The sequence below is a fragment of the Bidens hawaiensis genome, unplaced genomic scaffold, assembly GCF_021521415.1.
Source record: "Bidens hawaiensis isolate Kalapana, Puna unplaced genomic scaffold, B.hawaiensis_p1.1 tig00012273_1, whole genome shotgun sequence".
Classification (NCBI taxonomy): domain Eukaryota; kingdom Viridiplantae; phylum Streptophyta; class Magnoliopsida; order Asterales; family Asteraceae; genus Bidens; species Bidens hawaiensis.
The window spans coordinates 227,605-241,926 of record NW_027491995.1 but is presented as its reverse complement, the minus strand read 5'-3'; the positions used below and the strand labels follow the sequence as shown (position 1 = coordinate 241,926).

The window sequence follows — 14,322 nt, the reverse complement described above, 5'->3', positions numbered from 1 at the left end:
CGTTTATCCAAGATTTATCAAGAATCAAGCTCGTTTGGCCTCAGATCTTTGTTCCTCTTCTTGCGGCCGTGAGTAATGGTGTTTGTGTGTGTTTTTATGGTGTGCAGGGAATATTATGGATAAGATGGATGGAAATGGAAAGATTTAGGGTTTAAGGGGGGTATTTATACTCCCTTAAGCTCATGGATCTAAGGTTCATATTTCCTTTTTAGTCCATAGTTTATTTCCATCTAATTAGCCTACTAGCTTTCCATCTTTATTATTTTATTGTTTCTCTATCGACTCGAGTAAACTTGTCCATCATAATAAAATAATATATAAAATATTATTATTGAAATTTTGGGATGTTACACAAAACCAAAAACTAAATACTAAAAACAAAAACATCGAACCGAAACTATTTCTGCATTGATAATAAAAAACCAAAAAAGTTAAAATCGGAACCTGAACCCAAACTGAATAAATTGAAGCTGAAATGAAACGAAGCTAAAAAGGCGAATCGAAACCAAAAACCGAATAAACTGAAAAAAAAAGCTGAAGTCAAACGCTAAAATCGAAACCTGAAACTAAACTAATTAAATTGAAACGAAACTAAAAATGCACATTTTTCAAATGTCGACTTATAATAATTACATCTATTTTAATTTTTTTTAGCTTAAAACATAAAAGGGATAAAAGAATTGTATAAAATTGGATCACTTGTAAACCCAAATTTTAATCTCTTAACCAAAATAAAATGAGCCCATATAATCCCAAAAATATATTCATTGTTAAAAATAAAGTAGACCCATAAGTTAACTATTACATCTATAAAAGTCTATATTTTCACCCATTAAAATTATTATACCTATACATGCGAAACTGGTTAAAACATATGACAAGTAATATAACCCTCACTGGGACCATAATATCTCAAATAAAATATCAAAGTGGTAACATAAACAAATAACAACATAAAATCTGTAAGACTCCACTTAAATTATTTAATTATGTTAGTCCATGAAAATGATTATATCGATTAACACAAAATTACATAAGTAAAAAATCAGGATGGCTTAACCTATTCGGAGGTCTCAAGCGGGCTTCTATTTTAAGGCCTTTTTGTAAACTAACATATGTATTTTTTTATTGAAATTTTAGTAAACAATTTCTTAGAATTATACGTCGTCTATTGTACTTATTTTGTTTCTTGCCCATATAGGTTTGATGGAAGATTAGTATTAGACCAATTACTATATTCAAATTCTTGAGTAACAAGGGTGGAGCTATTTCATATTACATTGTAGCAAAAAAAAAGTTAAGTTCAAATATAAAAACATACTATTAGGGGAAAGTTAGGGGAGAAAACAACGTACCCTCGAGCCTTCAAAATTAAAATATTTGCATACTAGATTAAAAGCTTCAATCAAGCAATTCATTTGAAGAGAATAAAAACACTACTACAGAACAACGTTTGTTTTCTATGAAAGTGGAAAGTTGGTAAAAAGTAAGAACATGTTCCCTCCAACTTTCAATAACAAAATCAGAAACTAAACAACATTTTGTTATAGTCCCCAAAACTGATTTTATCATTCCTAAATTCTAATCCTGTGGATATATGCACACTTAATTGGGCCGGTCCAAATTACCCTATATAAAAATTCATAAAAGTTGGGGGCCTTTTCCAAGTGAGGCCTAAAGCAAGGGCTTCATTTGCTTTGGGCTAGAGCCGGCCCTGGTAAAAATGTCTTCGAGCAAGATTTAGTCTTTCTCAAGCACGAATCCTTGAACTTAGTAGTCTTCAAGCAAGTTTTGATCTTCTGCGAGCAAGCCTATACTTAAAATTATTTGCATCGAGCAAGTATTCCTCTCAAGCATGTTTTAATCTTCTCAAGCAAGCCAAACTTTGATTGACATGCTACCACGAGCAAGAGAATCCTTGCTCGAGTCAATTCATCTTTACTTAGTTTTATTAGAACAACCAATAGTATGCTCGGGTATTGTTGACGTGCTCGAGAATGAACTTTGCTGGGAATATCACTTGAATAAACATAAAACTCTCTACACAATATGTTTATTACAAGCTATGCATATTATCGTACTATCTTGTTTTTCAATCAACAAACATGTGTAACCAATATTACATCAGACTCAAATTTATTATTAGTAATTATATTGTTTAATTCAAGATTTTATGTTTATAGTTATAACATAGTGATAATTCCAGAGTTATGTTGTTATGGTGCACTTTTTTTTATGATATAAGGTTGCCCGTAGTGGGGCGATAATAATAGGCGAGGTGGGCGATTTTTATGGTGACCCCCCCCCCTCTGGCAATACCGGCGATAAGGTGGTGAGGCGATGAGTATTTGTCGCCTGGTTTGTGTTTGTGTTTGTGTTTTTTATTATTATTATATATGTGTGTGCGTGTTTGTGATATGTATATATATACTAACTAGTTTTATCCCCCGTTTTACGAGGGTTGCTTACATTATTCGTTTATAATATTTATATATATTTTTGAATTCTAATTTTATTTATTGTAAGAAAGTTAATAATATATTTAAGGTTTCACAAATAAATGAGTTGTTATAACCCGATTTAAAAACTATTTGGGTTTGGTGAGACCTATGACCCGCTTATTTTGTTATTATAAAATTGTTTCTTAATTATAAATAATATATTTGCTTAAAAAATCGGATAGTAATTGTAACAACTCGGGTTTCTAAATTAATATTTATTAATCATAAGCTTTTATGTTCGAAAATTTTTTCAAGAATATATCGCGCCTATCTAGTTAATATTATTTTTAATAATATTTGGTATTCTAATTATTTAATATATTAAATAAAACACTGAAAGATATTCGTTTTTAACCCAAAACTGAACTTTAACCCTATATATCCATCTATTTGCATAGTCTAGGGACCAGTTTGTAAAATACGTTATATTAATATATTATTATATCTTTTAACCCATATTTCAGTACCCAAACCCTTTTACAAAACCCTAACCCGTTCGTAAGTCTCCATACCCAAGTCCAATCTTGAGCAATACGTTTGTTAAATCTGGAATTGATATGTGATTATTGACTCCCTTACTTTATATGGCCTAACCGACAAGTTAATTAGGAAAATACAATCAAAGGTGATACAAATTAACTAGTAACTAAAAGTTGTCTTAGTCATAATATTAAACTATACACTAGAGATCGATATAATTCAATTAAACACATCCTGGACCTTCACACCATCATCGCCAACTAAAACCCTATATTCAATTAAGTTAGTAAAGCTGTTTAGTACGTGTTCTTATTCTTGTTCTAGTCGGCTGAACCTCTATCAAATTAACCACTGATTTGATATCTTTTAAGGTAATTGTTGACACGGTTGTGTTCGTCTTGATCTATTCTTTGTTAACCCCAACATTAATCGACCAAACAATTTACGATTTGGCCGATTGATTGTTCTAGGGCTCATATCTAACCCCCAACATTTACTCTTTTGGGGACATATGCGTATTTACAGCATTTATCTATTATCAAGTATTCAAAACCGAAACTTTTTAATCACTGTGTGTATATTAGTTTATGCCTAACTTGCTATTTGCTTACTTGTTTTATTTAAATACATTTCGGAGAGGTCCATCATTTAATAGTATGATCATGCGATCGTCGTAGTAGCCATCGAGCTTACCGGCAACTCATCTTTGGTAATCAATGCCCGATGCATGGCAACGGTTTAGTCCTAGCTTTATTGTTTGGTTGATTTGTTTATAGCTATGGTTAAATTGCTTATCTCACATGAACAGTCTGCATTTTTCTTTATTTATTATATATTATTATTGTAGTGTCTTAAACTGGTGTTTTACTCACTCAACATATGCTGTTGATAAACATTTCTATTTTATACGCATATGCAGGTTATTGTTTGAATTAAATGCAAGTTGGTGAAGACTTAGTGAATAATTAAATTAGAAGAATTATAATCAAGACTTAGATTTGTATTCATTGTTTGTTTAACTAAATTTGAGTTGTACTTTGTATTTGAACTTATTTAAATATTTAACTAAATTAAATAGATATTCTCACAATTATATCCATTTGCTATGATTTTTTTTTAATTTCATTTCCCTTCCTCTTGTTAATCTTTCATTCTGTTGGACCTTGTTCAGATTCAGAACCGAAGCTAACGTCTCCTCCTTAAGTTGTTTATTTTTTAGGGTTTGCTCATCTCATCTCGTCGGAGCCAGTGGATTTTGCTGTAAAATCGACACATCTCAGGTAAGTTTATTTTGAAGAGCAAGTAATTGTATCTAGGTTATAGCTAGCATAAACATACCTGTTTATTATGCCACTCGTAGTATAGTATGGTGAACTCTAATTACATTTTTCTGTTAAATCAATCTTATCTTATCTTATGAATACATATTTTATTTACGACTCAAGGGAATTTAAACGGGTGGTCAAATAGATTATCTTCTTACAATGTTGATTCAGAGTTGGTTACTTTTGATACGTTGGTTACGACTACTTTCGATGCTCAAATGATGCTTACCATTTGCATTTTTTCACATAATAATTGCTGCATCAGAAGCTCAAGTACCATCAGTTTCTATTCTAATGATTAATGTTTAATAGTGTCACTGTGCAGATGATGAAGCAAACACGTATGCAATTAGCAGAAACCCTTAAGCCAACAACAGAAGACGATTAAAACCAAATCCACTCTAATTCATGGTAAGTTCTGTTTAATGCTATTTTACACCACAGAGAGAGAAAATAAGATAGTCCCTACGCGCTTTTTTGAGTTAGTTTAACGTTTCGGGAACCGTTTTGAACAACGACTAAGGGGCAGTTTTGGTATTTTAAAAAATCTGGGAATATGGGTTGATTTTAATTTCTAAGTGTATAAAAGTGAATACAAGTTAATTGTTTTTGTGTACAAGAATATATTTTGACAGTTTGACTTTCAAAAGTTTGTTTTAATTTTTCATTTTAAAGGCCCTGCCGCAACGTGCGGATCTTAAAAACTAGTTTAATATTATCATTAACGTGTTATTTGAAACTAGTTTTATACACACACCCACACAATAATAACATATACAAATATTGATAAAAGAATTGGAAAAAATAAAACATAATAATACATATAAAATTACAATGCGTGAAATAAACATTAAAAAAAAGTTAACAAGCCAGCTCGATGAGCCATAAGTTACCTTGAGCTTTTATATGAGCCGAGCTCAACTTTTCAGCTTGTTAAAATAGCTGAGCCGTTTTACTTTGAGATCGATCCGAATCTCGCATAACTCGGCTCGTGACAACCCTATCTTGTAATATGAACTCTTTTTTCTTATCAATTCATGTAGATGGCATCTTCACTGATTCACAAAACCACCTACGAAGCTGATAACGCATTCTATTCATCTCTAACTGAAGCTTTCCGCCTTCTAGAGCCCCAACTGAGACCGCCGTTTCCATTAACAATCCGCACCCAACCTCAATACTTCACTCTCAACCGAGCCATTCTACACGGTATCTTATCCCAACCCCATTTGGCAAAAGTTCACATCAAGCACTTACATGGCGTTGCAACCGACGGCTACGCTGTCTTCACAAATTCACTATGTAAACTGGTTGATCAACTCTATTCAAAGCTTGCTGAGAATGTGAAAGTTCAGTTGATTTACATTTGTTCACAACTGATCGACGTCTCGGCTGTTGGAATCGATAATTTGTTAGTGAGTCTGTTGAGGCAAATTCGCGGTGGCGATTTCAGCGAACCAAATCTATGGTTGTGTTTGGAAATGGTTAGTATTTTCACGCGAAAATGGGAGTGTTTGGTTGAAGAACGAACAGGTATTATATCGTGCGCGTTGTACGTGTTTCTCAGAGTGTTATCTGATCATTGCAGAGTGTCTTCAAACCCACAGGTAAAGATCTTGAAGCAAAAGTCAATTGAATTTTGTGTTCGGGTGTTTAAGGAACAATTCCATTTATGTTTAAAAATCGGTAGGGATTTGATTAGGGTTTTACAAGACCTAGTTCACGTGCCCGAGTTTAAAAATACATGGAAAGATTCATTATCGCGGGATTATGATATTTCTCGGTTGTATCGATCCAAGACTTGTAGCAAGTACTTTTTGCTTCGTATCACGCCCGAGATGGAGACCTGTTTGCGGTTTTTGCTTACGAAAGTCAAACTCGGAAGTCAAACCCGGTATCAGATCTGGTTTGCGAGGAAGTTTCTTAATGGTCCCGAAAAAGAAACCGTTTTGATTGATATTGTTCGGTTTGTATGTTGTGCTTATCATCCGTCTAATGATGTGATTGTGTCAAATGTGGTCCTGAGATGGGCGGTTATTGGCTGGTTGTTAACATGTTGCACCAAGAATTATATTGAAGGTAATGTGAAGTTGGCTTTGTTTTACGATTGGCTTTTTTATGAAGAAGGTGTTGATAATGTCATCAATATTGAGCCGGGTATTTTGTTGATGGTGAACTCGGTGCCAAAATATGTTCACATGACGAACAATCTTTTGGAGTTTTTGTTTATATTGGTAGATTGTTATGATGTTGAGAGGAAAGATTTGATTTTGAAGGGCATGTCGGGTGCATTTGATGAGGTTAAACGAAAAGGGGTTGTTAAGTCGTTTGAAGTTTTGACCTGTTGTGATGGGATTTCACCTTTTCTTAAAGAGAAGCTTGTGAAGATGTTGTCTTTGAAAAATCTGAGCGCTTTTGACCAGCTGTAACCCGGTTTTGTTTCGTTGGTGTTATGCGGGCCTACACTGATACACTTTTTTTAGTCAGGTTTGCGTTCTTACGTATCTTGATATTTTGTTCCATGCTTTAATAGTGTAATTGATACGATTGAAAATGGTAGAGAGAGTATAGGAAGAGAAACACAAGAATTAGGTCACCACAACAATAATCCGTTTATTCCGTTAGGCTCTCTGTTTATGCATTCGATCGCTAACTAACCTAACGACCTAAATACAGAATCATACCATCCACAATCAGTCCTCAAACTATCAAACAATGACAATTAGGTCCCTGTACTATTTCATACGTAACAATACTCCCTTTTCCAAAAAGATTTTGACCTCAAAATACAAGTCAACCATCAAATTTGAATTCAGGGAATCTGCACTTTAATTCTTCCAAATCTTCCCAGGTGGCATCAGTCACAGATAAATCTTTCCAACGAACTAAAACTTCCACACCCATTCGATTCTTCTTCTTTCTCACTCGCTTATCTATGACACTAGCGGGTGTATAAAGAAACCTCGGTTGTATCGGAATGGGCATAATTGTTGAAATTGGTCCTTTAGCAAGCTTCAGTAAGGAGACATGGAAGGTTGGATGCAACTTTGCTTTAGCAGGTAAGTCCAATCTGTAAGCCACTTTCCCTATTCGTTCTAAAATGAGAAATGGGCCATAGTATTTAGGACTGAGCTTGTTAGACTTAGTTGGTTTTAAGGAATTTTGGCAATATGGATGTTAGTTGAGGAAGACCCAATTTCCCACATCAAATTCTCTTTCACTCCTGTTTTTATCTGCCATTTGCTTCATCCTATTTTGAGCCCTATTTAAAGACTGCTTAAGCTCTTTAATTGCAGTTTCCCTTTCACAAAACAACTGATCCACAGCTTCTACCTGGCAGTCCCGATGAATATAAGGAATAAAGATTGGTGGTTCATACCCATAAAGGGCTTGAAAAGGTGTCATCTTGATTGCTGAATGGAAATTGGTGTTGTACCACCATTCAGCAAGAGATACCCATTTGAGCCAAGAAGTATTAGTGCTTAGTGTCATGCATCTCAAATAAGATTCGATACACCTGTTTACCACTTCGGTCTGCCCATCAGATTGAGGATGGTAGGCCGTAGACATGGCTAACTGTACACCCTGTAATCTGGTGAATTATTTCCAAAAATTGCTCAAAAACAAAGGATCTCTGTCAGATACTATGGTTTGAGGCCAACCACGTAACTTGAATACCTGATCCAAGAATACTTGAGCAACTGTTGCAGCTGAATAGGGATGCCCCAATGGAATAAAGTGAGCATATTTAGTGAGCCTGTCCACAATTACTAAAATAGTGTCTTTCCCTTGGACTTTAGGAAAACCTCCCACAAAATCCATTGAAATGTCAGAAAAGACATACTTTGGTATAGGTAATGGCTGCAATAATCCAGGTGATGCCACATTCTCATTTTCACCCTTTGACAAATTTCACATTGTCTAATCAATTGCCTCACTTGCTTAAGCATACCCTTCCATTTAAACAAATTTTTGAGCCTTTGTACAGTGGCATGAATACCCAAATGACCACCCATAGCAGAATTGTGACAAAGTAAAATTATATCATTCTGTAAGGTAACATCCTTACCAACTACCAACCTGCTATCTTTCGTGAAAAGGTGACCATCCCAATTATAAGAACCAACCTTGGTACCTGCAACTAACTTTTGAATCTTTTCTTGAATTTGTGGGTCAGATTTCCAAGAGTCTTTGATCTTATCCAACAAAGTACTATCCAAAGTGGATAATGTCATTTCAAACAAGGTAGGGCCCTGTACCCTTGAAAGAGCATCAGCCACTTTATTCTCGGATCCTTTCTTGTAAACAATCTCATAGTCATATCCCATAAGTTTGGACAGCCACACATGCTGTAGAGGAGTTGTGAGCTTCTGTTCTATTAGGTACTTACGGCTTTTTTGATCACTCTTAATGATAAAGTGACCTGAGGACAGGTAGTGGTGCCAATGTTTGACTGCAAAGATAATGGCTAGGAGTTCTTTTTCATAAACAGAGAGGGATTGTTGTCTTGGAGATAAGGCTTTACTAATAAACGTCAAAGGATGTTGATCTTGCATTAAAACTGCACCAATGCCCATAGATGAAGCATCAGTTTCTAGAACAAATGGTTTGGAGAAATTAGGTAAAGCCAAAACCGGAGGTGAACAAACAGCCTGCTTTAATTGATTAAAAGCTAAAGTTGCCTCCATAGACCAGTTGAAAGCATCTTTCTTCAACAAATTAGTAAGAGGCTTAGCTAATATTCCATAAGATTTAATTACCGCCTGTAGTATCCCGATAAACCCAAAAATCCTCTTAGTTGTTTGATAGTAGTGGGTACAGGCCATTGTTGAATAGCCTCCACCTTCTTAGGATCAGTAGCTACACCCGTACTTGAGATGATGTGACCTAAATATTCCACAGAGTGACCTCCGAAGGAACATTTTGAGAGTCTAGCATACAACTGATTCATTCTCAATAACTCCAAGACTTCTCTTAGATGAATCACATGTTGATCCAAACTTTTACTAAAGATCAATATGTCATCAAAGAAAACTAAAACAGATTTCGTTAATAACTTCTTAAAGGTATGGTTCATAAGAGATTGGAATGTAGCTGGGGCATTAGTTAACCCAAAGGGCATTACCAGAAATTCAAAGTGCCCTTCATGAGTTCTGAAGGCAGTCTTGTGCACATCATCAGCAAACATTCTGATCTAATGATAGCTAGACCTAAGATCCAGCTTCGAGAAAATTGAAGCACCACCTAGTTCATCTAATAATTCGTCAATAAGAGGGATTGGATAACTGTTTTTTATAGTGGCATCATTCAGTTTCCTATAATCTATGCACATCCTCCAACTTCCATCCTTTTTTTTACAAGAACAACCGGAGCTGCAAAGGGACTGGAACTTCCCCGAATAACCCCAGTATCCAACAACTCTTTGGTCATTTTCTCAATCACATCTTTTTGAGCTGCCTGGTACCTATAAGGTTTTTGATTGATCACCACATTCTCATCCTTCAATAATACTCTATGATCAAAAGGTCTGGCAGGAGGAAGGGTAGAAGGTGTTCGAAACACATCTTCAAATTCTTTTAACAACAGTGTAACATCTACATGTTCACCCTCCTTTGACACCATGGCTTTGTGCTGGAATTGACCATCCTTGTCTTCCATTTGCAGACTGAACAACTGGGACTGAACTACTTGATCATTAGGTTTAAGCAACTGATTCATAAATTATGTTGAACATAAGGATAGGGAGTTAGATTTGTTACCCTTCAACTGATACATTTTTTCCCCAGCCTTGAATTGCATAGTGAGTTCTTGAAAATTCCAAATAATATTGCCCAAAGGAATTAACCATTGAATGCCAGAACCATATCATAATTTCCCAAGGGAAGAACTAAGACATCAGTTTTGAACCACAACCCTTGCATTTGCCATTGAAACTCGGGATACATCTTAACACATTCCAATTGTGTACCATTGGCAACTCCCACTTTCATGCCTTTAATAGTTTTAGTTGGACACCTCAACTTAATCGCCAACTGTTCATCCACAAAATTATGTGTGGAACCAGAATCTATTAAGATCTGTAATGATTTAGTTCCAATATTACCCACAACTTGCATTGTAGAGTAAGAAGGAACTCCATTAAATGCATGGATGGAAATCAAAGGTGTGTCATTAACAATTTGATCAATGACACAAGTATCACTATCTACGATAGGAATAATCTCTTCGTCATCCCCATAGAGTTCGATGACATAAATCTGTTTATTAGGGCATTTATGGGCAGGGGTAAATTTGTCATTGCACCAGAAGCACTCCCCTTTTGATCTCTTAATTTCCATCTCCTTATTTGTTAATCTTCTAGTATTATTATTCTTTTGGGTAGTATTGGGTGTAGGAAGTAATGGTAAATGTGAAGTATGAACAGGTGGTTTGACTGAAGATATGGGTGTAGGGTTAAGTATATTGGTATTATGAGAGTAGTTTCTAGTGAAGTGAGATTTAGGCATATTAGCGATGGCCACATTTTGTTAGCTAACATATAAGCTTGTCTCATGGTTTTTGGATCTAAAACTCTAACAATACCACTGATCTCAGGTTTCAACCCTTTTAGGAAAATACTAATAGCATATTCCTCAGCAATATTGACTCTTAAAAGGTTTTCATCAAAACGATCATAGTAATCTTCTAATGTACCGGTTTGAATTGTAGAAGTTAGAATACCCATACCATCTTGAAATAGGGTTGTTGAGAATCTGTCTATTATGGTTCTTGAATACTCTGACCAACCAACAGTAGCAATTGGTCTCTTCTTAATGAAATTGTTGTGCCATTTCATCGCCTTTCCCTCTAAATTGATTACTGCATACCGAACCTTGTAGTTCTCTGGTGTTTCATCAACATCAAAGAAGTGTTCACATTTAGAAATCCAGTCTTCTACATCTTCAATACCATCAAATTTAGGGAATTCAATCTTCCCCAATCGGAACAATCTTTCAGTTCGAGAATTAGAATTGAATTGAGAAGTATTGTTCAGTTCTGAATTCACACCAGTATTGGTAGAGGAATTACCAATTGCATGATTAATCTTGTCGAGCATCTGTCTGATTTCAGCAAAAGATTGACGGGATTCTTCAATTGAATGCTCAGTTTTCTCCATGAAAACCCCAAATTTCACTAGCATGTTGGAATGTTCCCGAACAGTTTTATCAATCTCTGCCTGGCTTCTTGTAGTTGTCATAGCAGATTAGAACGAATTTCAACAAGAATTTGGAACGGAAAGAAAGACATCGGAATTCCGGCGAGAAATTCCGGCCAGAACAGATTCAATTCTGTATGAACTGAAAGGAATCAGAAGAAATTGATCAACAATTGTTCAATTCCGGCTTGAATTGAAACGAATTTGGAAAGGAATTGATCGAACAATGATCAATTACAAAGATTTGGTGATAAACTGGTCAAATTGATAACAATGGCCGAGAATCATAAGCTTTGATACCAATTGATACTATTGAAAATGGTAGAGAGAGTATAGGAAGAGAAACACAAGAATTAGGTCACAACAACAATAATCCGTTTATTCCGTTAGGCTCTCTGTTTATGCATTCGGTCGCTAACTAACCTAACGACCTAATTACATAATCATACCATCTACAATCAGTCCTCAAACTATCAAACAATGACAATTAGGTCCCTGTACTATTTCATACGTAACAGTAATGAAATTAAAGATTTTTATCAAGTGCAACGGAAGTCTAAATTAGTGTCTTTTTACAAATTTTAAATTGGAAGTACTTCTGAACTTGACTTAAAACAAACTGATTAGAGTTTAACCCGTCAGATAAGCTATGCCAGTTATATTCTTAGCCAAATAAAATAATCTGAGTGATGTCTTCTATTCCATTACATTCTTTACCTTTCTGCTAGAAGCTATAAACCTCCGTTAAAATATATGTTAAATGAGTCAGTTACGTTAGTGATTCTAAGTTTTAACATCATAAAAATCCACAAACAAACTGTTGTATTGAATGCTCTTTTAACACAAAGACATTGAAAACAACAGTTTAGCGGGTCAGAATCTTATCTTTGAACATTGTTCTATACTGCTTTCATTAGGCGTGTACACATTAACAGTTTACCAGTGTTGACCAAATCCTAGGATTTGAAATTTTATCTTAATCTTTGATAATTTTTTTTCAAAACCAGTAAATGTATGCCTATTGTAGCTTGTTTTAATTTACCTTATTCTTTGATAACTCATTTTTATAATTAAAGAATGAATAAAACTATGGAATCGTACTTCTGTAAAATTTAGAGGTTAGTGTAGTATTGTTCCGGATTCCATTGTGTTAGTGGTTATTTGGGGGTGTACACGAGCCGAGCTGAGCCGGTTTCAAGTTTTAGTTCTAAACTCAAGCTCGGTTCCTTAATGAATTATGTATTAATTTATCAATATGTATCTACAAATATTTTTATATATGGTTTCTAACTTCAATTTTTATTATAAATATAAACTATTTGTAAATTTTTATTACATTTTTAGATATAATAATAAATACTATGTAAAAAATTATATAATAAAAAGCCCGTGAGCCTGCTCGAACTCAATAAGTGAAGTTTGAGCTCGGGTTCGTTTATTAAACAAGCTTATATTTGAGCTCGAGCGTGGTCTCAGGCTCGTGTAAGCCCGACTTTGTTCGAGCTTTTAACCGGTCAGTTTTGAGTAGCTCATGAGTCGCTTGGCATGTTTACACCCTTGCTATTGTATTTTGGTACACTGGTACTAATATATATGATGCAATTTGTTTTATCACACTCGCGAGGGTACTTTTTGCTTCGTATTTTGGCCCGGATGGAGACTTGTTTCCGGTTTTGCTTACAAAAGTTAAAACCGATACCAGATTTGGTTGGAAGAAAGTTTGTCAACGGTCTAGAGAGGAAACCGTTTTGATTGATATTGTTTTGTTTGTATGTTGTGCGTATCTGATACCCGTCTAATGATGTGATTGTTTCAAATGTGGTCCTGAGATGGGCGTTTATTGGTTGGTTGTTAAAATGTTGTAGTAAGAATTATATAGAAGGTAGTGTGAAGTATGGAAGTGCTGATAATGTTATGATCGGGATGGGATCACGTGGGTTAGTAGGTACTTGTGTATGATAAGTTGTTTTGTTATATTTTGTAGATCGAATTAGTAGATGTATTGTTCTATATTCTTATATTTTATTTAGTTCTTGTTAAGTCATTCATATACTCCATCCTTGCTATGTTAAAATCAATCAATCAATCAAGCCCTGTATATCCCATCGCATAGCACGCTATTGGTAGGGTCAGTGGAGGGTGGGATGCAGGCAAGTCTTTCCTCTATCCGTGAGAATAGAGAGACTGCTTCCAGAGAGACCTCCGGCTTATAAAGCTACGTACATGTAAACAGAGTAAACATACATCCTACAAGCAAAGACACTTAGCAATATATAGATAGCAAACTACCAAATAGCAAGGAATCTGTAACCTACTAAGAATATGGCACAAGTAGGGATGGCAAAAAAGCCCGAGCCCGACGGGTATACCCGAAACCCGAAATAAATGGGACGGGTATACCCGAGGCCCGATGGGTATGGGCCGAGCATGGGATTAGGATTTAAAAATTTTCGCGGGTACGGGCCGGGTATGAGATTAGATGATACCCGGCCCGATTACCCGAATACACATACCCATTTACCTTATACCCAAAAAATTCTTTGTATTTCATAGGTTGTGAAGCATATATATAGAAAATTATATAAAAATTATAATGACATTAATTATTTATTGTCATTCGTTTATATATGTAGTGCATTATATTTAAATTTGTAAGAATTGTTGTATGAATAAATGGTATAAAATAATTATAATGATTAAAAAAATGTACTTAAAGTCCCAACGGGTATACCAGATACCCGACGGGTAATTACCCGACAAATAACCGACGGGTAATGGGCCGGGTATGGGACACGGTTTTACAAGCGGGTATGGGTATGTG

General features: G+C 35.1%; 1 protein-coding gene across 1 annotated transcript; it reads left to right on the top strand.

Moving 5' to 3' along the window:
• The first annotated feature begins 5,173 nt into the window (after nt 1-5,173).
• LOC143540533 (uncharacterized) lies at nt 5,174-6,839 on the top strand. Its single transcript, XM_077033561.1, has one exon. It carries the CDS (start codon nt 5,350-5,352, stop codon nt 6,733-6,735), a length of 1,386 nt encoding a protein of 461 aa, XP_076889676.1. The 5' UTR covers nt 5,174-5,349; the 3' UTR covers nt 6,736-6,839.
• Nucleotides 6,840-14,322: the final 7,483 nt, after the last annotated feature.